Below are 24,428 nucleotides of genomic sequence, written 5' to 3' on the forward strand. Positions count from 1 at the left end.
GTACAACAAATGAAGCACGAATTCGCCATCATCAAATTTTATATTTCAGACGGTTAAAACAACTTACAACAAGAATTTAAATGAATGAAGAAATGGAAGGGTATACAAGCATGTAGAAAATCAAATTTGTTCATACTTATAAATTTATATAATGCCTTGAACTGTGATTTTATAATCTTCTTTAGTATGTTCTATTTCATATAAATTCAAAGTACTTGCTTGCAAGCGGAATTCAAAGAATTCTACAATTCAGTCTTAACAATATTATCAAATAAAATAGTGAAATATTTTACTAGTTCCAATATAAAACCTACTAGCCACAGACATCAGGCTAGTGGTCATGTACACCCTTGACAATAGATATTGGAAAAATGTTTTTTGATTAATTATCCAAGCAAAATTGTAGAGAGCTTCACAGGCAACTTATTACAATTTTATGGTCAACAAAGGAGAGAAAAATATCAAAATGGTTAAAGTAAGGGAAGAAATATCCAGAATTCAACCATTCTGCTGTATGTATATCACTGACAATGTTAACAAGTTGTGTACATCATCATGAACCTTATAGCGGTTAAACCAACCTGTTAGGAAACATTCTTCGAAACTATCATTGACTTCTTGTTTGATTTCGGTGGCGGATGGATCGACTGAGGAGGATGTTTCCATGGGGGTTGACCCACCCGGGTCACTGGGTCTGGCTACATGGAGTGCTACAGGTACAGGTAAAGACATGGAGATGGGCTGATCAGACAAACCACTACCGGGTCCTGTCTGGTTATGGGACATGTTTTGTGTGGGTTCATTTCTAGCACTCATCAATAATTCAGGTCTAATACTAGTCGGTGGTGGGTCGTACGACGGTTCCTCTTCAGGTACAGAGGCACGAGATAAGTCGACCATGGCTACCTGCCTTTTGGGTGGCGATTCTTCTCTCGGAGGGCGCGAGAATGATTCCTGATCATGTCCCTCCTGCAAAAAGGAAGACCCCACTGTGCTTCCCGCTGTTATGAAACCACGCCCAATGTCTTGTTTTGAAGTCACAGTGGATGAAACCTGAGGTCTACGATGACGCTGAATTCCCCTGCTGGCAGGGTGAGAAATCTCAACAACGTCGTCATCAACATTGGACGAGTCTTTGCTTTGAAACACTTTGTCCATCTCTTTGATGTCCTCTGCCGTAAGGTCCGTGGCAGGTTCTAACGATATCACTTGAGGCATCATGTCTTTATTGCTTCCCCGTGCACTGGGGTCGATGGATGTCCTGGAATTCTGTACATTGTCACCAACACAAAGAACTTCATTTATGTAAGATTCATTTCCTTGACGTCGGAAATGTGTATTTCTATTCCTTTGCTGCTGCCTCTGAAATGTGTTTTGGTTTCTTCTCTGCGGTAATTGATTGGAGTTATCTGCCCTTGTCTGTCCCTGATTATTTGTGTTACACTTCGGACAGTTAGGGGGCTGTGGTGCTATATCACCGGCAGCATCATTATCATCATCTGGACTTAACCAACGTGGTTTAGTCGTCTTTTCATGATCTGAAAAAAATAATTAAATAAAAGTTTGAAATCTTACAAATAAATAATCTGTATTTAATATTAACGATTACTGTCTGTGGGCTTAACCATATATATGTAATTTAATATTTTCATACTGAATTTGCCTGTAATTCAACTTCTCATGATGAATTTGCCTGTAATTCAACTTCTCATGATGAATTTGTCTGTAATAAATTCAGAAAATTATCATCGCTATACAAGCTAAGGGAATACAATCATTAAACACAGATGTACATTTAAGTGCATAAGAAAAAGGTGATTTGAACAGGCCATACTAAGAGCTGAACCAGTCATTTTGACCTGCTGTCTATTGTGAATGAAAACCCTGTGAACGATATGGTATAAACAAATTCACAATAGTATTAAATCACTTTACAAAACAAATACTGGTACTGAAATATAAAACTACAACTTCTGTTACCCACAATGAATGTGCAGATATTTTTTGGTTAGTCATGTTGCAAACTTACCCAGGACCATATATCCTTTAATTTTGTATTCAGACAGTTTTAGGTCTAGCCACATTACAAATTGAGTGAGAGTCCATGGTTGGGCTTCCTTCACCATAAACGAGAAGTCCTCCTTAATTTTGGACAAGTCCAACATCTTGTAGCTTTGGGTCGTATACTGCAAAATGACACAAAATTAATTTAACATTTTTTTTATTGTTACCAGTGCAATTATTGGTTACAAAAATATAATTAAAATTTCTGAATAATGTCATGATATGAAGTCTCAAAACAATCTGAAATCTATCTGAATATCTCTGAAGATCTAGGTTTAAATTAATATCTCTCAACAGACCTTTATTTCATTTCACAAATTAAACATAGAACTGAATTTGATTTAATACTTGATTGGAGTTTTTTTTCTCTCCATATTCTCCATATGGAAATGGAACATTGATTTTGTGACAAGTAGCTGGTTTTGGATACATCATGTCAGGTAGGTGTTGCAGCTAGAGCTGTCACGATACACTTTACCCAGGATTCAAAATGAATCTCGATATTTGTACCACCATTCGATTATTTCGATTCGATGCACATTTAGTTTAAAATATAAACAAAATGAGATATATAAGCCGTCGATACACGGAAACCTGCAGTGTTTACACACATTTGATTTGAAGCCTGCCGGCCGAGCATCACAAATTTTCATTTCCTTACGGCGGTCTGCCATTTTGATATGAATGCTTTGTGAAAACTGCATCCTCGCAGCCGATTGTTTGAGGGTTTAGAGATCAGCCAATGAAATTGAACGTCTCACAGACGTTTCAGCTGAAGCGACACAAATATTCAGATCGTGACGTATCGGAAATCCGAAAAAAATATTGTGAATCGAATTGAACATGAATAATCGTGGTACAAGTGTATCGCGGTGAATCCTGGCGCCTCTTGTTGCAGCTTAGCAGAGTTTTTGACAGTACCACAAAACTTGTCAACACCCTAACATTTTCTGAGAATAATTCCATATTTGGATAAAAAGTGGTATATTGGTGCCACATCAGATTCCAAGATGTCAGAAGCCTATAGCTAGTATTGGAGCCAGATAAAACTTGGGCTACAAAGAGATATGGCTTAAAAATAAATTTTAAATATGTTGTCGTTTACAAATATTAGTCAATTTTATCATATACTAAGCGCGGAAAGACTTCACATGGTTTTCAAATTGTCTAATGAACAATCATAGTATTAGGAAAATAATTGGGCAGTTTTGAAATGAGTTAAGATATGACACAGATACTGCCGTATTGGATTAATATCAAGGTTTCTACAAATTCTTGTGTATTTAAATTGCTTCTGAAACACCTAGATGGTCAATTTAACTTGTAAATCCATAAGCCTGATCGATGACTCATGTCAGCAGTTAGAAAGACTATTGTGCACATAAGTGGTCTCAGATTTTGCCCTGCAGCATTAAAACTTTTGAGTGACAACTTGGGCGATATAAATTTGGTATGATAGTCAGAGGTTTCTATGTAAAACTAGGAAATTGCGTTTTTGATGCTCAAATCGAAGACTCTCCAGGACATTTGGAAACATCACTTCACACTGGATGAGTTTCGAACATTTTATTTTTTAATTTACATCTCAGTGTTCTCATTTAAAGCTGGAAACTTAAAAAGAAGCCTGCTATTCATCAGCTTTCTTTCCAGAATAGGGTTAGGCCAAACATATCTTAGTGAGATCACTCATCGCATGATCTACTTTTTCCACTGTTCTGTCGAAAAGCTTATTGTTAAACAGATCTAGAGAAAAAAAACTGTGTTTATTGTTAAACATATCCAGAGAAAAACCACTGTGTAACCAAAATAATTTGTCAGCTTGTTAAAAAAAGTCAACATTTCAGATAATAATGACAAAACGCCTGGCCGGGTTGTGTATTGGCGGGGGGGCTGTGTATTGTACACAAAGAGCATCGGCATCTTCAATTCTGATGGATGTATATTGACAAAGAGGGGAATCTATGAACAAAACAGATGAAATAAGTCTACTGATTTACAAATTGAACAGGAATGTACAAAACCGGCGAGCCATATCTTCAAAACCACGCCGTGATATCCGGACAAAATAATTATGACGTCACTGTATCATCACGAGGCAAGGCTTTGTCAGAGTACGTCGAAAAATACACGTATTGTCGACCATTTTAGCGTATTATTAACGTGCATTAGGGAAACGGGTTGCTTATACTTATGCTTACACATATAAGGTAGATAAATCAGGCAGGACTTCGTTGAAAATGCCGCTTCTCTGGCAGATTTCCGACAGCGAACAAAAAGGGTACGCTAAAAATGTTAATTACTTCCGGTTAAGGTATAATTTACAAACCGATAGGGTAGTCTGATTCCGGAAAAGAAGGAGTTCAAGAGCCCGTCTCAACTTTTGAAAAAGGTTATTTGTAAAATAAAAATATAGTAATATTTAACATGTACTTGAACTGAATGTGGCGGAAAGAAATCAAGTTCAAAAATGAATATATAGATTATACCACTAGCACAAAAGTCTGAATTAAATGCGTCTTTGAAATCAAAGTGTACCGCTCTAATTATCTGTATGATGATTTTGCGGGTGATACGAGTGGACTTATCTTAACACTGTAACGGAATCACGTATCCCTGTAATTCCCTTAAAGATGTAAAATTACTCTGAACACCTTAGTTTAGGTCCAAATATAGCTGTAACAAATTATCAGGTCCCTGTGCGGTTTGATACCACTATCCATCAGCCATCAGTCAGTAATGCCTATTTTTCATATTTATGAGTTTGACGTCAGACTTGCGCAACACTTGCTGATTTCTTCACATGTATTTACGAAAAATTAAATGACAACTAGTTTTAATACGTTTTATTAATATTTTGACACTAAATTTGACGTGTTTTGACATTTGGTGGTTGTTCACCTATGTGTATCAGTTTCACGTGATATTCCGCTAGATTAGAGAAACTATACCACGCCCTTGCCATGTCGCCAAATAAGACGTTAATACCAGATGCAATAAGCATATAGCACTCATGGAACTCCGAAAATGTGCTGGACATATTATGGTCCATTTGGTTAAAAAAAAAAACCACTCTAGATCGTTAACTCGTTCACTGAACCATAGAGTTCATTGTGTCTAGAAGGTAATAATTTTAATTCGTAATTTAGTTATCATCGGGAAATACGAACGCCGTGAATTGTGTAATTGTGAATCACGCAAACATATTACTAGAAAATTATTTAGTAGATAATTGGTTCTGTAAGTGGAAAGACACTGGAAATCATTGTTGTAATTAAGTTTCATGTTAATGCTGTTATCTATGAACAGTATTAAAATATGATCAATAACAAATTTCGAATTCGTACGATCAGAGAAGTATATATAATAATATATACGTCTCTGGTACAATACAACACAATTTATTTTATTAAAAGTGTAACATGTCAATTTTGCATACATAACATACCTACAACTATGATCTCAAAATGTACAAACAATATATGATTGGCACCCAATAATAAAAATGAGTTCAACATAACTAAAAATTAGTTCATCAATGCTGAAAATTAGTTCATCAATACTAAAAATTAGTTCATCAATACTAAAACAAGGTTTATATTTAATATTAAAAAATGTATTCTTCTACGATACATCTTATGCACTGTGCTGTCTATGACAATTATATGTCTACTTTTAAACACTGAGGTAAGTAAATTGAATTAGTAGGTAATCGCTTGACGCTATCAATATGATTGACAGATTTTCACACCCTTGAGGCGGTTCCTAGTTGACATGGGCCAATATATGAAAGCGGCTACGCATACGCAACCATCTCTCCTTGGCACTGTAACTGAGGCACAAATCAGTTACCATAACTAGGTTTTGTTATAATAAAGACATATTTACAAAATCTTATATTACTGACCTAAGACACATTACAGTTTTATTAAGACGAAGTTTGTCTTTAAAACGTGCATCTAGCGATTTTTCACCTTAAATGATAGGAAAATATTTTCTGAACACAAATTACAGCAAAATAGGTGATGACACTGGCGAGTTATCCTAAAATAACCAGTGCATAGTAATACTTGTAAATCATGTATCTGTGAAATTATATTTTTACTGTAAACCGGAAGTTACGTTGTAAGGGGAACGATTTGTTAATATGCCAGAAATATCTACTAATTTGTAGCGGTGTCATGTCTAACAAAAAAAACGAGAATTCCCTGGTGAAAACACATCGAATGGGACTAAAGGTATGTCCTTGCATTAATTTACGACTGACGATTAAGCGGGAATATCAAAGAGTGAACTTGATTTGTGAGGAGGAAGAGGGTCTGGTTGGCTTTGGTTTTATTTTGTTTAACGTCCTATGAACAGCTGATGTCATTCAACTTACGTGCATCCAAGTGTGTAATGCATAAGTGCTTACGTGAACTTGTGCTTGGAAGCTGGGTATGTTGATGTATTTGTCTCCCTACCGGCGATAGCGCAGATTTGACGCCGACTTTAGAGTACTGCCATGCCACGGCACGGTATTCCAGCCGGTCACATTATACTGACAACGGGCATAAACCAGCTGTTGGGATAACCCTAAATGCTGAACGTTGAACAGGACAGGAATAAACAACTGCCATTTTAAGGACTTGTGTTTGTCAATATGAAGGCAAAAGGTGAGGTATTACCAAGCAAGTCACTAGGAAACAACAAGGTTTTTATGGAGTCGAGAGAAACTTCATATAAAGATCTCAAATGTTGCAATGGGGTTAGCACATTTGTGTTTCAATGTCATTTAGAAGAAGACACAGAAGAAAAAACCCGATTCTGCAGCCCCCTCGAAAGTGAGAGAAACCCATGGATATCGAGGATTGTGATACTGAAAATAGCAGCTGGGTGTGCGTCTCAGTAAATTTCTTCCAAATCATTGACAAAAGTTGATTTTTTTCCATCAATTTGTCCCCGGAAAATTAAATTGGGCTTGAGCACAGAATCTAAATTTGACTAGGCAAGAGAACGGCTTAATGAATACGGGCCCTGGTCTCTGAAACAGTTCCCATGATCCAGCTTTTTGTCTAAAACTAAAGACAAAATAAGATTTGTTCATGATAAAACTTTAAAATGCGATATATGTGTAATACGAAGCAAATTTACATATTACATTCCATAACAATACATGAGTCATTAATTTCGCACAGGTCTGTCTGTCAATAAAATGAAAGAAACAACACTTAATTTCTTCACCTCTGAATTCTTGTTTGATCCATATATATACTATGACCATATGCTGTATCCTCCATGTTATCAAGTTCCTATACTAGAATCTAAGCTTACAATCTTTGCAATGTTGTCTGTAAATTACTATGTATATGCTTCTTGATTTCATATTTAAGTATTGATAATATAATTGCATTGTGTCCATGTACAATTAATTTTTATACATTTTACAGCAACATATTTGGCTGTAATTATGCTAGAATTGTATTTCAAATCTATGCAATATTGCCTTTGATTATACCTGAATTTATATTCATATTTAATGCTATTAGTCTGTATATATTATTGCCGTAGATTGTAGAGAAGGCCTCAAGGGAGAATAGTTTTGTAACTAATTGAGCTACCTTGTATAAATAAAGCATTATTATTATTATTATTATTATTATTATACCGGCTTTTAGTAGGTTAGTCCGTATCACAAGCTGAAATAAACACTATTTGTTTAGGTTTTTTAACGACTGTTCTCGATAAAAAAAAAAAATATTATCATAGTGACAGGGACTTAATTTTGATACTTAGGTATATTTGTCCCTGATAAAGAGGTCAATGAAAATTAAAAAATGATATTATTTAATTAATATTTGGTTTTATCATTTTCAGACCTTTTTGGCTAAGATTGTCTATGTTAGTCATTAGCCTATACATTTGGATAACATCACTCTTTTTCCTCCTGTACTCCAAATGTTGGAAGACCAAGAATCAATAGCCTTTCGCTGTATGATTTGTTGCACGTCTTTGTACTCCGTCTATAGCTTATATATCCCTTAAGAGCATTTGATTTCATACTGTAACGGCATACTCAAGCTGTGGTCTTATCAAAGCTTTATATAATGGCAGAAACATTTACTTATTAGCCCTGTCATCCTGTTTGCCTTTTTTGCACATTCCGCTATGCCTATATGTACACTGAATTTAAGTGAATTGTCAAATATGACGCCCAGATCTTTTCTTGATTTACTTTTTTTTATTCCTTATCCAGGTTTCCTTCTTTCATTGTATAATTTACTTCTGGATGATCGGATCCTTAATGTAATGTTTTGTATTTTTCTGCGTTGAATTTCTCTAGACCATTCCCACAGCATCGGAATCCCCGATACGTATTTAAAACGGAAATGACGACAGAAAATACAACAAGATTAAAAAAAAACCATATATGTATTAGGGCCTAAGAAGGATGAAAAATCCTTAACATAATATACCTCAAGTGATATTTCATATCTGTCAACATGATTTAACGTTAGTTTCTTTAGTTTTTTTTTTTTTTTATAAATTCCGATTCTCCGTATAAAGAGTGTATTTTTACATAATTTCTTACAATTCACTTAAATACATAATTTTCGTCTGCATATAAAATTATATATTTTAACTATTTTTCTTGGTATTTGCAGAGACGTATTATGTATTATACGTCTCTGGTATTTGTTAGTTATTCTACACATCATACTCATATTCCAAATTATCAGGCATACCATATAACATCACAGACATGATACATAACTTGCAATGGCCAACAATACACACACGCAGAACAAGAATACGCATTATTCTTCTCTACAAAATAATACACCAACAAGTAGCAATACATAGTTCACCTACCCGAATAAACTATTTCTGGCTCTGTATTGGAAAGAGTTCCTAAAGGTGGCCAGAGATGATATGACCAACACCGAATCAGAACTCTTTCCAAATACAGCACAGTTTGAGTGTATGTTACTATATATTAGGTAAACATTCTTCAAACTATTATTTTCCCCCCCCCCCCCCCTCCCTCACACCCCGACTCAAAGTCCATTATAGATCCGCTATTTTGTACAACAGGAGCTATCAACATACGTCCGTAGAGGTTCCATAAAATATGCCCTTGTATGGGCAGTAGCAGGTCTAAACTGATAGACATTTCTAAGCACCAAATACTCTCTCATCACACTTTTCTTTCTTTCCTCTCGCTCTCCCTTATGCATGCACCAGTCCGCACTTTATCATTTCTATCTCGGTCACCACAAAATACCTTTTAACATGCACAGACGCGCACGCTGCATATAATACTCGAAAGAGGGTGATGCAGAATATATAGATAGATACACACTAACAATCTCATCCCGGCAGACACCAGAACACGTCAAGGATACGACCTTAGTTACAGACATATCTACACATCCAAAGACACATACAGACACTCATTCTTTCCATACACCATAATACAATGGAACCTCCTTCCCACAACAATAATTCAATCAAATACACTAGCAGAATTCAGGACATGCACCACATACAACATAATCGAACATACAAAAACTACAACATAAACTAACACTCACTCAATGCTTTTAACCTGTTTTTATCCTATAGCAAATAACAAAAAAAAATCAAAAAAAGCATCATTGTACATAATTAACGCACAACAGCACAACGACCCTACTTCCGTTATCGTCGGTATCGACGGAGAAAGTCAATCAGATGAAGATGAAGATCTGGAATTCCAGCGGTACTCAACAAGTCAGTGCGCGGAATCAGTCTTGCGTTGAATACTAGTTACCACAATTTGCTCTGTCGTGCTCGGAGCTGTTTCCTCGTCATTCAAGGAAACATAACTATTTTTTTCGATCATTTCATATTAACACAGGTAGCATCTAATTAATATTTTCATTTAAAAAATAATTAAGACTGGCCTATTTTACCGGAAGTACTATTTCTGCGGTCCTGAAAATCTCTCCAAGAAAAGCATGCGCATATGGAGGGGATAGACCACACGTTTCAAGTTTCTTCGTATAAAGAGTGTATTTTTTACATAATTTCTTACAATTCATCTAAAGACAAGTTAAAACACAATGGCGGACTCAAGTCTTGACGACTTTTTTGCGAAGAAAGACAAAGGTAAAAAGAAAAACAAGTCAAAAACAACACCAAGTGATATCCTGTCGAAGCATGACAATTTCGTACCCGAAGATAACACCGGCAGCCAAACCACAAAATCGAAGAAGAAAAAGAAAGATAAAGAGAATGCTGCCACGTCGAATTCCGACTCAACAAATACCGGAAATGTCAGATTAAATAAGGTATAACTGACGGTGATATTTTTATTGTCCAGTCTTGTATGTTTACTTTTCTATTGGGAAATTCGGGCTAACATCTGGTGTTGACAGCGGCCCGTTGACAGTTTCATTTTCTGTTGTAGGTACATCTTATATTGACATTGTCTGATACAAATGGGATTGGCATTTTTAGTTGAAGAGTGTACAGTTGAACTTCTGAATAAATAAACTAAGCGTTATTGAGTCAGAATTTTGCATCGTCGGGCAATGATTTCGAACAAGAGAAATTCAAGATTTTTCGCATTTGGATGTATCGGTCCTACCCGAAAATATAATGTTCGAGATTTATGGGGTTTAAAAGATTATATTGACAATGCATATTTAATTCAAACATGTAAGTTGTATATATCAAATCTAACTCCCTGTCACCACAGGAAAGGCCACGTTGATGAAAAGACTCTAATTGTAACAGGAGAAAAAGAAATACACAGCCAGACTGGGGCTCGAACAAGGGACAGAGGCTCTACCAATTGATCTAGATCAGGTCGCCGGCGATCGACCAAATACAGCTCTGCTGCATAATATTGAAATAATAAGGTTCATTCGTGCAAAGGAATTGAAAAAAAGGCTGTTGTGTTTTCTGCTAATTTGATAGGATATATATATATATATTATATCAGTTTCGTTAACAATATGATGGAAGGATCCAAAAATGTCTGTTGGGAAAGCCTAGAAAATTAAAATCTACAAAGAATACTATTGAGCATGATGTTAATATATATTTAAGTTATAATTGCAGATCCATTAAATATGATTAAGATATGTCTGCCTGTTTACTGGAAGATTTTGAGACTGTCTTTGAAAGTTCCAGAATCCCATGCCCCTCCAGAATTATCCCTTTTGAATAAACCACAAAAGAGAGCCCAATTCAATAAAAACATAAAATTTAGTATAAATAAAACACCAATGAGAATACCAATGTCAACAATAACATAATAATGAATAAAATTCATTAAAATTTGGGCAAAATATGATTAGGATTAACAGGGAGAACCTTGAAAACGTACAAGGCGAATAAGACCAGGTGTTTCGGATAGGGTAAGCATCTTTTGCTTAATCAAAGACACTACCACGTAAATCTAAGTTAAAGGAATGTCACTTCCTCAAGTCCTCTCATCAAGAACTTGGGTATTGACAACAAAACCACAAGGCACACAAATGGGCATAAACCAGATATAATTGATTATTTGTCACAGCCATCATGATGCATGTCTTTGCTCTAGACAATTGGATATAATGGTCAGTTGTGCCATTCAAACAGATCGGGTCCAGAAACAATCAGATATTTTACAAACAATTTTACATGTACATGCACAAGGTATATATGATGAAGGATGCTGGAAACTTTTAAACAAGCACAACACACGGAAAAACAAAAATGAATTTACCTGACTGACATGCATTTAGCATGACTAGATGATTGTAAAATTTCATATAACGATGAAAAATCATTTACTATCTGCAACTTTGGCAATGTGCAGTTGTATCAAAATTTGTATTCTAAATAAAGTGTTTCAAAAATACAAAATGTAATCCAAACAAACACTCACATAAGTAATAGAAAAACATAACAGGACCACATAAATCCAATGTCCCTGCAGACAGGATAATTTGAGCTAGTATATAGCTGTAAAGACCTATAATAGCTCTATTGACCTATCTGAAATAGGTCTTTTGAGCTATTTTCAAGCGATTTTCATTTTTAAGGAAAACAAAACAAAGTCGCTTTTAAAAGAAGATTGTATCATTAGGTTGATAACAAAAGACATTAAGTATAAGTATTCTTTTTAAAAAATAATGATGTAAAAAAATCGGAAATTTCACATTTATGAAAAATGAAAATAAACTTCTAACTATGCTTTTTGTAGTCACCATTACCAAAAACCTTATTGTTTTATGCGACCTTAAGCTTGCTTTAATTTAATGAAAATTGAAATCAGAGAAAGTATAGCTCAATACAGCTATAATTTATAGGTGTATATAGCTATATAGGTCTTTATAGCTATATAGCTCAATCGGCAGAGTGTACTGGACCTGTATATAGCTGGTAACTTGTCTAAAATAGTTCAGTCTTATGTATAGATTTTAAACAATCACTGCCACCATTGTCAGGGTTAGACACTAACTGTTTTTGCTTGGTAGTCCACAGGACTAGTTGAATAGATTATTTACTTGTCCTTCACCAATGTAACTAGTCCAAGATTTCCTTAAGGAAACATCATGATCTACGACATGAAACATCAAAAGTAATCAACTGTAGGGGACTTCAAATAACTGCCATAAAAGTATGGAAAAGGTTTTGGGAAAAATTTGACAATTATCATGCAATATATCTTATTTTAAGCAGTTTTCTAAATTTAAAAAAAAAAATATTCTTATTTCATAATCATGTTTTTTTACAAGTGACCAGTTAGGTAATTCATTAATCCTTACTGAAATCTACGAGACCAGGACTAGCGGACTGGTCTTAGTGTCGACCCATGATTGTCTAGGCTAGTTGTAGTCGAATGAAATTAAGATTTAATACTGATCTGTTTTCAGGAAGATGAAGAATGGGTGGACTATGAGGATGAGGCTGAGAAAGATTACTCAGGATTAAGGATACAAAACCTGCAAATTAAAAAGTAAGTGATGGCCATTGATGATCAACTAACATTCTTCTTCATTTATTAGTTGAATTTCATTGGTCAGTATTTAAGTCCACTGATGTATAGTTTTAACTGTTTACAAAGAAATACGTTTGATTAAAGAATACTATTTATAACTAAATGTATGATAGATGAGGACTAATTTCAGAGTCAAAAGTATATTTCTAGCCTTTGAGGACCAGAATTTAAAAGAAATAACTTATATTGACTGACCATGATCCTATGGTTAATGTTGTCCACACAAAGGTTTCCATGAGATGACTCTTAAAGGAATGCCTTAATGATTTCATGAAACTTCCCACAAATGTCAGTTACCCACTGAAGTTTGTTTTTGACTCGGATCTGAAATTCAATATGGATGCCAGCATGCAGTCTGATCAGAAATTCAGTATGGCTGTTGGGAGCCAGGTTGGATTTCAGCATCCAAGTTTGGTTCTGTAAGATTACTCTTGAAGGAATGCTTTGATGATTTTCATGAAACTTTCTACACATAACTAAGAGTATTGACTACAAGCTCAGTTTTGAACAAATTACATATTTTTTAAAATTTTTATGGAACTTGCTTCACATGACTTTAGTAACGATCACCCACTCAAGTTTGTTTCTGACTGAGACAATTGTGGATTTAAAAAAATAAAAATAAGAGAGGAAATAACAATACTGCAACATTTTCACAAAATTCAAGCAGATAAATGTTTTAATATTTTGATGAAATTGGAAAAATAGAGCTTCAATTTTTTCAGAAAAAAAGTTGTAATATTTAATGGATTTGACAAATAAAACGTTTTCAAATTTGATATGCAGTAAAGAAGAAGAGGTAGAGGAAGATGATAAAGACAATGAAAATGATGAAGATGGAGAAAGTGGTGAGAAACGTGACACGTCTGGTCCATGGAATACATCCCAATCAGGCAAGCCTCGAGCGGAGGTTAAGAAGAAAAAAAAAAGTGAGTTCAAGTTCTAATATCTTCATATGTTCAGTCATATATACAACATTCCTAGATACTAATTATTATATATAGATATGCAATGTTAATGGGGTAATATATAATTCAAATCAGGATTGCCTGTGTCTAGGTTTTAACTGTGGCCCTTTCACTGGGTGAACACATTGTCACTTGGACTCTTGCTGCTATTGATATGCAATGTTAATGGGGTAATATATAATTCAAATCAGGATTGCCTGTGTCTAGGTTTTAACTGTGGCCCTTTTACTGGGTGAACACATTGTCACTTGGACTCTTGCTGCTATTCATCAATTGAAGTAAAAGATTTATGATGGTTTAAAGAAAACAGTTTGGAAAGCATATGCAATCTGGCATTTAATCTGAATACATCCACGCCAGTTATTAGTCCCTTGCTGGTAGTACGGGGGCTTGAGGGGGCTACGCTTTGTATACATACTCCATCGGTCAAGTCGTTTTCAGATTGTCACTTTGTCCAGGGCATGTCCTATGTATACCCTGTTACCTATAATCTCCAGAGTGTTGTGTACTGCAATTAAGTCTTTCGCAGGAGTCGACACTAACACTAGTCCGCTAGTCCTCCTGGACGAGTAGTTTTCAACGAGGACTATTGAATCACCTAACCTAACTGATCCTTTGGACTTGTGAAAAATATTATTATGAAATAAGACGATATCTTTTTAAAATTTAGAACACAGCTTAAAATAAGATATATTGCATGATAATTGTCAAACTTTTCCCAAAACTTCACCATATTTTTATGGCAGTAATTATTTCAAGTCCCTATAGTTGATTACTTTTTATGTTTCGTGCTGTAGATCGCGATGTGTCCTTATCAGGAAATCTGGGACTAGTTACATTGACGAAGGACTAGTAAATAATCTATTCAACTAGTCCTTTGGACTACCAAGCAAAAAAAGTTAGTGTCTAGCCCAGCTTTGCCCATCTATCTTTATACATTTAGTTATTGCCATTTGTTCACTTTGGAATACTTTGTTTCGGGGCATAGCTCATTTAGCTTGGATTAGTGTTGTCCCGATCATAATCAATATCTAATCGGAAAGGCAACTGATTCCCGACAATCGATTATGAGATGTCAACATCGGCAAGGTTCTACTTTCATTTTCACTAAGAGATAATGAGAGTTCTATGTCATTTTACTCTTAACTATATTTTCTTACCAATCATGCTATTTAAACATAATCAATTGCAAAAAATATAAATGATAACTGTTCATCAATAGAGATTGGTACGTTGAAATGGTATGATAAACAATAAAGATACGAAACTACGCAGAAAAGTTGAAATTTCATTCGTAGTATTAATACATTTGTAAAAGGAAAAGCCATGCCATTGTTAAAAAATAAGTAATATTTTTTTAAGGATTATGTAACGGTAGGCTTACCGATTAATAAACGAAAATGGATCGATTGACACTAACCGATTATATCCGATCATCGATGTTGAAATCTCAACCTATAACCAACACTAGCTTGGATATACTCTGTCGCGTACAATTTCCAAATTTTGTATGTGATTACCTCTGGCCATGGGGGAGTGTCATTTAGTGAAAATAGGTCTCGTACCCCACTATAAATAGAGTGGGGTACAAGACCCTATTTATTTTTGACAGTAAGATTGTTGGGAGGTCGAGAAGCATGTATTGATGGCAATACTTTGCCTTGTTTGATATAGTGTTGGTAGCAGAGGCTAAACATTTCCTATGTCCAAAGTTCAGGGCCCCAAAAATTGACTAGCGGACCTAGCTAAAATATTATAAAAAGTCTGTCTGACCTACATGTTCCCATGTTGTCAAAGTGAAAAAAATAAAAAATATCTTGCCATTTTTGGCGCTTAATCATAATTAAAGGGGTTATTTTCATCTTAGACTACATAGTGTTTACTTTTAAATAGCGTTATTCATTGACCTTTATGTTGTGGGAAGACCTACAAAAACCATGTAAGGACCCCGACTTTCTGGGCTGGACCAAGGAATGACAAAAGTTTTAGCCCCTGTGAATCTGGGCAACTTCATAAATGGATGCCAATGGTTTTGGGTATAAGTTTGATCACCTGCAACATTTCTTTTTTGCAGAAGTAGAAGTAGAGGAAGCTCCCCCTACACCAGCTGAGGAGCCATCCAAGGAAGAGGCTCCCAAGGCTCCTACCAAGTATGTGCCTCCCGGGGCCCGCGGGTCTCAAGGTTCAGGGGACTCTGACTGCCCCAGCAGGGCCGCTATGATGAGAAGGAAGAAAGGAGCGCCAAACCTGAAGAGTGAAGACGACTTCCCAACTCTTGGGGGCGGTGCACCAGAGGTGGCAGCCTGGGGGCCATCAGGGTAAGAAAAAACTTGTTTAACCCTGTCGGTAAAGCAAATATTTGTTGCACTAACTAATTTGTTAGCTCACCTGGACCAAAGGCCAGTTGCTGTTATAAACTTTTCTGAGAACTTTTTCTGTGATCATAAAGCTTAAGTGTTAAAGAGAGGTTCCAAAACACCCTTCGGAGCAGAGGGATCTTGGACCGAGAATATCACTGCTTTGATATACCACTGAAATTGTACTCTATGGGTGTAGATTTTAAATGCTATAATCAGGACCCTGGTTTCGTAAATACAGCCATGCCCAGGCAAAGTAAAGTATAAATATAGGCTAAATACAAGAATGTACATTGATTTGAAACTTTTGTGTTGCAGGGTTGGCAATTTTGAGCGTGTCCAAGGGGGCGGCAAACAAATGGATGATTCTTCAAAAGCAAATATGCAGGTGTCCCTAGGGAACAAATATGCTGCTCTACAAGACTGACACTATTTATATATTTGTAGATAACGGGAAGCAGCTTTGTTAGGCTGCATTATGGCACAACTGATTGTCATGTACAACCGATTGTCATGGCAACATAGCTGGTTCATTGTCATGGCAACAAGAGCTGGTTTGTTGTCACAGCAACACAGCTGATTCTTTGTGATGATGTCACGGTTGGTTCACTGTCATGAAATGACAGTTGGTTCACTGTCATGATATGACAGTTGGTTCACTGTCATGATGGTACATTTCCATGGTGATGTCTCTTGTCATCGTCGCATTGAAACAGCTGGTTCATTATCAGAGTGTCACAGTTGTTGACCATGCCACTGGTCAGTGGTTCTATTGGAGGTTCATGATTGCACTGCTAGTAAACATGTTCTTAAAAATCAGGGCTTTCATAAGACCTTTGAGTGTTTCTGACTCCCCAAAAGGAGCTCTGATTCTAAGGATTTGAAGAAAACATCTATATGAAATGTATTTTGACTCTTTAAATTTCAGGAAAAACATTGTTTGATTTCTGAAATTGCAGAATGTCCAGAGTCAACTGAAAGCCCTGACTAATAATAATAGACATGCTTCTTATCGTATATAGAGAAAATGTCTGGTCATACACAGAAACCTGAGTGCTTAACTGGTTCGAATGATGCCAAGTATTGAATGATAACATACATTGTATTGTTGTTATATGTTTTGCATGCGAAAAAACAAAAACAACTCTTAGAGTTGGATACTGATTAATTAAGACATGTTTTTTGCTGTAAATAGATATTTTCCACCACAAATATTAACAGTAGTTCTAAAAGAAAGATCGATACGTATATTTTCTATAGACAGTTTTGCGAGTAATTTTGTCTTTTACTGATACTTTGAGGGATAGCTTGTGTAACTCTGCCATCTATTGAAGGGAGGTTCTACGTGTTTTAGAAAGCATAAGAGACAGAAATAAGTTAATGTTGTTAATAACGGGAAAAATAGGGTAATATTTTGTTCCGATAATGTACTTGTTTTCTGAATGTATTATGTATCCATTTTTCATAAAAAAAGAAGAGTTTTTGAGACCAAGGATAAAATCCACAGGTACAATAAGAGCAGTCGTTGTGTCAGTGAAACCGCTGACATTTCAGATTCTGGTACTGAAAGTACAGACATTCCCTGCAGAAGGACACCAGCGTTTTCAGCAGTACTTCCCATGATGCTTGTACTGATTTATACAAATGGGTAGAAGGGAACAGTTGAGGGTAAATACAGCTTGATAGAGGACAAAAAACATGCTAGTTGTGACTCAACCTCTATTTTTTTGTGAGGAGTAGTGTAGCCATTCAGTTTCTGAACATGCTGATTGATTTTTGATTTAAATGTATATTTGTGATAAACAAAATGGACTCTCTACAAGATGTGATGAGAATGGGGAATATTTAGCACAGGTATTTCAAACACAACAGGTTTAATAAATTTATTGGTATGTGATGCTTGTCATGGTTATAGATAACTTTATTTTTGATTGATTATGACTGAAGTGTCTTGTGATGACAGACTGAGAGCTGATGATGTGCTTATTAAATACCTTATATCATTAGCTTTTTAATTTTCAATTATTCATACCCTACCCGTTGTTCTTGATGTCTAATGTTAAGGAATATGCTACCACACTGTAACTTTATCTCCATTCTAGAAGAGTTCCTCACTTTTAAGAGATGTAATTTGCCTTTTGTTAACTAGGACAAGGTCAAATGATTGGTGACACATTTGAAATGTACACATGAATTGATGACACATTTGAAATGCACACATGAATTGATGACACATTCGAAATGTACACATGAATTGATGACACATTTGTTATGTACACATGAATTGATGACACATTTGATATGTACAGATGAATTGATCACTCATTCAAAGTGCTTGATCCTTCTCCGTGTTGGAATGTTTGTGAGGTCCTTTTTTTACTGTACATCAAACATCCAGACATCTATTTGACTTGGATTTGATTCTGGAAAGTGTTTTATCAGTTCATCTTCTGAATTAAATATCTGTTTTGTTTATTGACAATGGAGTGAATGTTGCAATATTTTATTGAAATGAAATATGTTATTGCTGATCTGTACGCAAAAGATCAGTGAGGGATCTAGATTTGAGGAGGGAGGGGGGAAAGACAAAAGACTTTTCATGGCATTTTCATAATCTGGTTTTAAAGTGCACTTGGGAGAAAATGTGGAAAAAATATTACCGATTTTGTCCCATTGGATTCGGAGTGTATGTGTTTCAGACCGAATGTTATACACATGTATCAAGCTTTATCACATGACTGTGTGATCCACATGAGTCTGCACCAGATGTGTCATCCGTACACAGTTTGTTTTTGCTAAATATGAGCCCATGGTTGTTTCTTTACATCTCTAAAAAAAGGATATCACTAGGGTATTAATGGGAAAGAGTGGCAATTTCAAATATATCATAATTTTGGGACGCTTTTTCAAAATCAGTAAATATGCTGTTCCTTAACCTCGTCCCAATCTCCATCACTAGTACAATGTATACAGTTGCTAGATCCAGGATTTTATTATGTGTGGACAGATACAGCTTGGTGGATTCTGTGAAGTAATGTAGAAAATGTTTACAAGAATATATATGTTTATGACAAGCATACCTCCGATATCTCGAGCCTTCAGGTGTGTCAACATGTGCTTATCTGACCTCTTAGATTTTATTGTTCATGTAGTTCTATTCTAATTTTCTAAACCTGTCCAATCCTTATCATCATGTTCACTTCGGACAGGACTATATTTAGATCGTGCTGCTGTTTTTGTTAGGAGATTATTTCTTTATTAGATTGCCATTTGTCACCTTGGGTTTTCGTAAAATGAAATATTCATTTCCATTCTAGATACAGAATCTGTGTTAAAAGTGGCTATTTTGCATTGCACAGTATACTGAATTTACGGTTTAGAGTTTATCTAGAGATTCATCACCTGACGATCATACAGATATTTACAATATCTTGTTTCAAGTAAAAAGTGCTCATAACAATGTTGTGTGCAATATTACTACTGTATGTGTTGGAATAATTAATTGTTTATGGTAGAACTTTATAAATCCAGAATCCCCCTAAAACAACGATGACTTTCTTAAACTGATCACTGTGAATTTTTTTTTGCAGTGCCCAATTTTTGCAACTTTGCTAAAATTATCTTATTTTTGGGGGACCTGCATTTGCAGATATAGGGTCTTACGGCCATCGTACAAAGTGCTACTGTAAGGATTACTGGATCAATCAGCTATGGAAATTGTTTGGATATATTTTTTGCAAAAAATGATTACTGCGCGATTGTGAATAGTACACCCAGTGGAAAAAAACCCCAAAACCCCCACCATTATGCTATTGAGGTGCTTTTAAGGATTGCTGCAATATGTATCACTTTCCAATAGAGCTCCACTCATAGAAACTGTTAAAATATCTATCATAGAGTGGTAATTTCAAAGGTAAACGTGGATCCATACATTGATAACACCGATGTAAACTTTATGATGCTAGTTTATGTGTGTAGCATGAGAGCGAAGCATTAACAGAAAATTACTTAATGTTTTTATTGTATAAGGTATTACATACAACCTTAATCCTCTATTGTTTTTCATTTGATAAAATTTAAATTTGAAAGAAATCTGGCAACCTACTGGTAGGTAGTTTTGAATGACAACGATCTACTCTACTTTGGGTATGTAATTTTGCCTGTTGGAGTTTTTATTAACGAGTAACAAAATACATTTCTTTATTGTCCGATCCAACTTTTCATGATTAATAACACGTGTTAAAGAACCTTGCAGGTAATCGGTGTTTAAGTTATAGAATATGATTTTTATATCTGGTTTGAACATTACTATTTCAATGAAATATCCACATCATAAGTGCTGATAAATGATAATTATTAAAAATGATAAGTCCATTGTTTGAGCTTTGGTTTTATTTATTGATACTTTGAAATTGTACCGCTTTCAGTAAGTGACCAGCAATCTACCATTTTGAAACTTTTCTACTGAGTTTTCTTCAGGACACTGTATTGTGACCATTTGCTCAATACGACCAGGTCCCCCAAATCAGTCTTTTCTGATAAAACATTAACATAACTAGGTCAAGTGGCCTAGTGCCATTTGGTTTGATTGTTTGGGTTTATTGTCCTATGAACAGCTGTGGTCATTTAAGGAAACTTAAGGTTTCGGTGATCGTAGACGGGCAGACGCCTTAACCACTTGACTACTGTGGCTTAGATATTTGGACAGGACATTGACCTGAATGACTAATAGAGTCTTCCCCTATCTTGGAGGTGTGACAGAGAAAATTCCAATCCGAGGGGAGATTTCTCCGTTTCATCACCAAGGTAGGGGATGATTATTTTTCTCCCATCCTGTATTTTCAGTCACAACTCTACCAACAATAGCCATATTTGTAAACAAAGCATATTTGGCATTAGAATGTTCGCGATTCACCTTTTTATGACATCATGATCGTCTTTCTCTTATTAAGACCTCATAGTTTAGTGCATGCTTTTCTGCACGGGGCTACCTCCCCCTAAGGGGTGACAAGCTGATCTCTCTTGGCTAAAACAGGAGACATACCTGTGAAGGATGGGGAAAAAAATACAACGTATGCAAATTTTGAAAATTCATTTATTTTGTCAAAACCTTGGGATGACTTTTTCTGAGTAATGATTTGGACATGATGTTGATCACGGGCAAGTAGGCAATCAGAATCATAATGATCCAGTACCATGTCAACAAAGCCACTCTACTAGTTTGGGTGCCTAGGCCTACTTGTATAAAACATCTCAAAGTTAAGGAAAATCTCACGCAATGTATTGTCTATGGGAAATCTTAGACTTGAGAAAAAATCTCAGATTTGAGATATTTTATACAAGTTGGCCCTGGTCTCTGATTAATCAAGTGTCGCATGACTTGTAAATACGAACACATTGACTCAAAACCTTCACTTACTGGTGGATACATGCTCATGAAACTTGACGAAACTATTCCTGTTATCAGTCTCTGGAGCCACTGATAAAGTTGAGGTTATTCATTCCAGGTCAAGGTCACCGTAACATACTCTCTACATCTGAAAGGGGAAGTAGTACATTCAGCGTGTCTGAAGGTTCCTGACAAAATTTTGGAATCAACTTTTAATAACCTCGATTCAAGTATATTTTATATCGATCATTTGAGTCCATGTGAATATACAGTAATATCATATGTTCAAGGTCAAGGTCACAACTAAAGAATCTGGACATTGTAATGGGTTCATTAGATTTTTGGCTGCAGGTTCCTGACTTAAGGTTTCATATATATTTCAGACATCAATCTCTCAAAAGCCTTTACAGCTAAAATTGATAAGGTCAAGGTCACAGCTACAGAATTGTGGGAAAGTACCATGCATTCCTTGTGACTAAATTTTCAAAACTGTAGAAAAGTGAAGAAATAAAAAAGATTACTTGTTAAACTTGTTAAACAAATTTTTTATTTACATACATTGCAGGTACTGTTGTGTACATTTAGTCAAACCATTACAATAAGGTACTTCCTACATCCACTTAATCAAACAATAAATATATATGTAAGCATTTACCGGTCTTAATTCAGAAATATTGACATCTGCACTCGTGATGAATTGGGTTTTTTAAATTATAGCTTCAGCTCTCGCACAAATGTAACAAATTGAAACCATTTTTATGCTATGACACCAAGTTTTAAACAAAATTGTTGAAGAAAAAATGTTGAACAATGTATTGAAATATATATGTCTCATGATGATGCATGTAGTAAGCAATTATTTTAACATATTGAATGACAGATGCTATTTTCAACATTGTGTAAATGGTTCAGATCTGATTACATGTATATTGTGACAATGTCAGAGGAGTGCCATTTTCAATTGATAATTAAGTGCCATCAATTAATAACTAAATGGATGAAGATCTTCATTCTTTTAAATATGGAAATGCAGGTTCATTAATTTTTTTAAAATTGTTTTAACCCTTTCACCCCTATGTAACTTTAGTAGACTCAACCATGCATTGATTCCATTATGGTCTTCAATGGTGAAAGGGTTAAACCATTGTCACATGTCTTAATTAAATTGGCTGTGTCTCCCATTGAATCCCACTTTTAGATTTCTCTGTAAAATGAAGTGAACCCTGTTATCAGAAAAACCTGGATGAGTTCAGACTTGACAGATTGCACTTTACATTACATTGTCTATTATGTCATAAGTCTGTTTGAAATTTGTGCAAATTATCTCCCTTTGTTTGCCGTTCACCTGGGACCGTCTTTTGTTTTCCCTGCTTCTTTGGAGTTGTCTTCTCTTTCCCTGCAATGACAAAACAAAAAGTTTTTATACCAAGAGCAAAACATGTAGTCTAATAATGATAACATTACGTAAGTATTTTTGGGAATTTCAACAGGCCAAAAAAGGGTGTCGAGTTCATGACACAGTCTGAATTCTTTTCATAATGTTGGACAATACCCTGTCATTTGGTTTTATTCCTGGGTAAATCTTTGGATGTCTCAAAAAGTGCATTGTGGTCCCTTCCATTCATAATGGTACAAAGGGCAAAGATCCCAAGATCAGATATTTTATAGTTGTGTAGAATTCTTTATGATACACAGAAATCAATGAGCTTTCATTATTTATTTATTTTATTATTTTATGCTGTACCGGGCGTCCGTCGTCCATCCGTCCGTCCGTCCATCCTTCCGTCAACAATTTCTTTAAACGACTTCTTCTTCTTAACCACTGATTGGAATTCAACTAAATTTGATTGGAAGCATCCCTAGGTGGTGGGGATTCAAAATTGTACAAATGGTGGGGCTGACCCCCAAGGGGGCTGAGGGGCGGGGCCAAAAGAGGTCAATTTGGCTATATTGCTTTAAGCGACTTCTTCTCTGGAACTAAGAAGTGGATATCAACCATATTTGACTGGAAGCATCCCTAGGTGGTGGGGATTCATACAAATTGTGGGGCTGAGGGCGGGGCCAAAAAGGGGGCAATATGGCTATATTGCTATAAACGACTTCTCCTGTAGAACTATGCCATGGATATCAATCATATTTGGTCGGAAACATTCATGGGAGGCAGGGATTCAAAATTATACAAATGGTGGGGCTGACCCCCTGGGCTAAGGGGTGGGGCAAAAAAAGTGTATAACTTAGAAATGGTTGAGATCCCCACCATATAACCATGGTATACAATTGCTGAGTATAAAGAGAAAAATGCACATTTGCTTCCAGGATGGCTATAGGGTCTGGCCCCACCCTTGGAGACATAGTCCCTGGGCCATAACTTTAAAACTGTTGAGATCCCCACCCCAAAACTATATATATAAATGCTGGGCATAAAAAGATGAATGCAGTCATGATATCAGAATAGACCCTGGGGTCTGACCGAACCCCTAGGGACCTAGTTTGTTAGTCACAGCTTGGAAACAGTTGAGAGCCCCACCCTATAACGGTATATACAATTGCTGAGTATAAAGAGATGATTGCACATATGCTTCCAGGATGGCCTTGGGGACTGCCCCACCCTTGGAGACTTAACCCCTGGGTCATAACTT

General features: G+C 35.7%; 2 protein-coding genes across 21 annotated transcripts in view; one reads left to right on the top strand and one right to left on the bottom strand.

Annotated features, from left to right (window-relative positions):
• The window catches only part of LOC110460779, a 56,099-nt gene extending 51,734 nt beyond the window's left edge, over positions 1-4,365 (bottom strand). For all 20 annotated transcript variants that reach the window (XR_002464058.1, XM_021513929.1, XM_021513913.1 and 17 more), the window contains exons 1-3: positions 4,263-4,365; positions 2,030-2,186; positions 582-1,538 (exon numbers count right to left, since the gene is read on the bottom strand). Coding sequence is in view for 19 of the 20 variants with exons in the window: in XM_021513929.1 (XP_021369604.1) it covers positions 582-1,538; positions 2,030-2,165 (1,093 nt within the window). In the remaining variant the exon portion in view is untranslated. The remainder of the gene's footprint in view (positions 1-581; positions 1,539-2,029; positions 2,187-4,262) is intronic.
• Positions 4,366-10,009: 5,644 nt separating this feature from the next.
• On the top strand, positions 10,010-20,777 carry LOC110460757 (protein CDV3 homolog). The gene is made up of 5 exons (XM_021513873.1): positions 10,010-10,373; positions 12,951-13,033; positions 13,862-14,004; positions 16,118-16,361; positions 16,719-20,777. Exons 1-5 carry the CDS (start codon positions 10,146-10,148, stop codon positions 16,825-16,827), a joined length of 807 nt encoding a protein of 268 aa, XP_021369548.1. The 5' UTR covers positions 10,010-10,145; the 3' UTR covers positions 16,828-20,777.
• Positions 20,778-24,428: the final 3,651 nt, after the last annotated feature.

The sequence above is a fragment of the Mizuhopecten yessoensis genome, unplaced genomic scaffold (genome assembly GCF_002113885.1).
Source record: "Mizuhopecten yessoensis strain PY_sf001 unplaced genomic scaffold, ASM211388v2 scaffold10479, whole genome shotgun sequence".
NCBI lineage: Eukaryota > Metazoa > Mollusca > Bivalvia > Pectinida > Pectinidae > Mizuhopecten > Mizuhopecten yessoensis.

What these genes read in the sequence shown, in the direction of transcription:
- LOC110460757 (XM_021513873.1), top strand. Translation starts at nt 10,146, where the DNA reads ATGGCGGACTCAAGTCTTGACGACTTTTTTGCGAAGAAAGACAAAGGT. An exon ending in CAAAACCTGCAAATTAAAAA is followed by an intron (nt 13,034 to 13,861) that starts GTAAGTGATGGC and finishes TTTGATATGCAG; the next exon opens with TAAAGAAGAAGAGGTAGAGG. An exon ending in GGTTAAGAAGAAAAAAAAAA is followed by an intron (nt 14,005 to 16,117) that starts GTGAGTTCAAGT and finishes TCTTTTTTGCAG; the next exon opens with AAGTAGAAGTAGAGGAAGCT.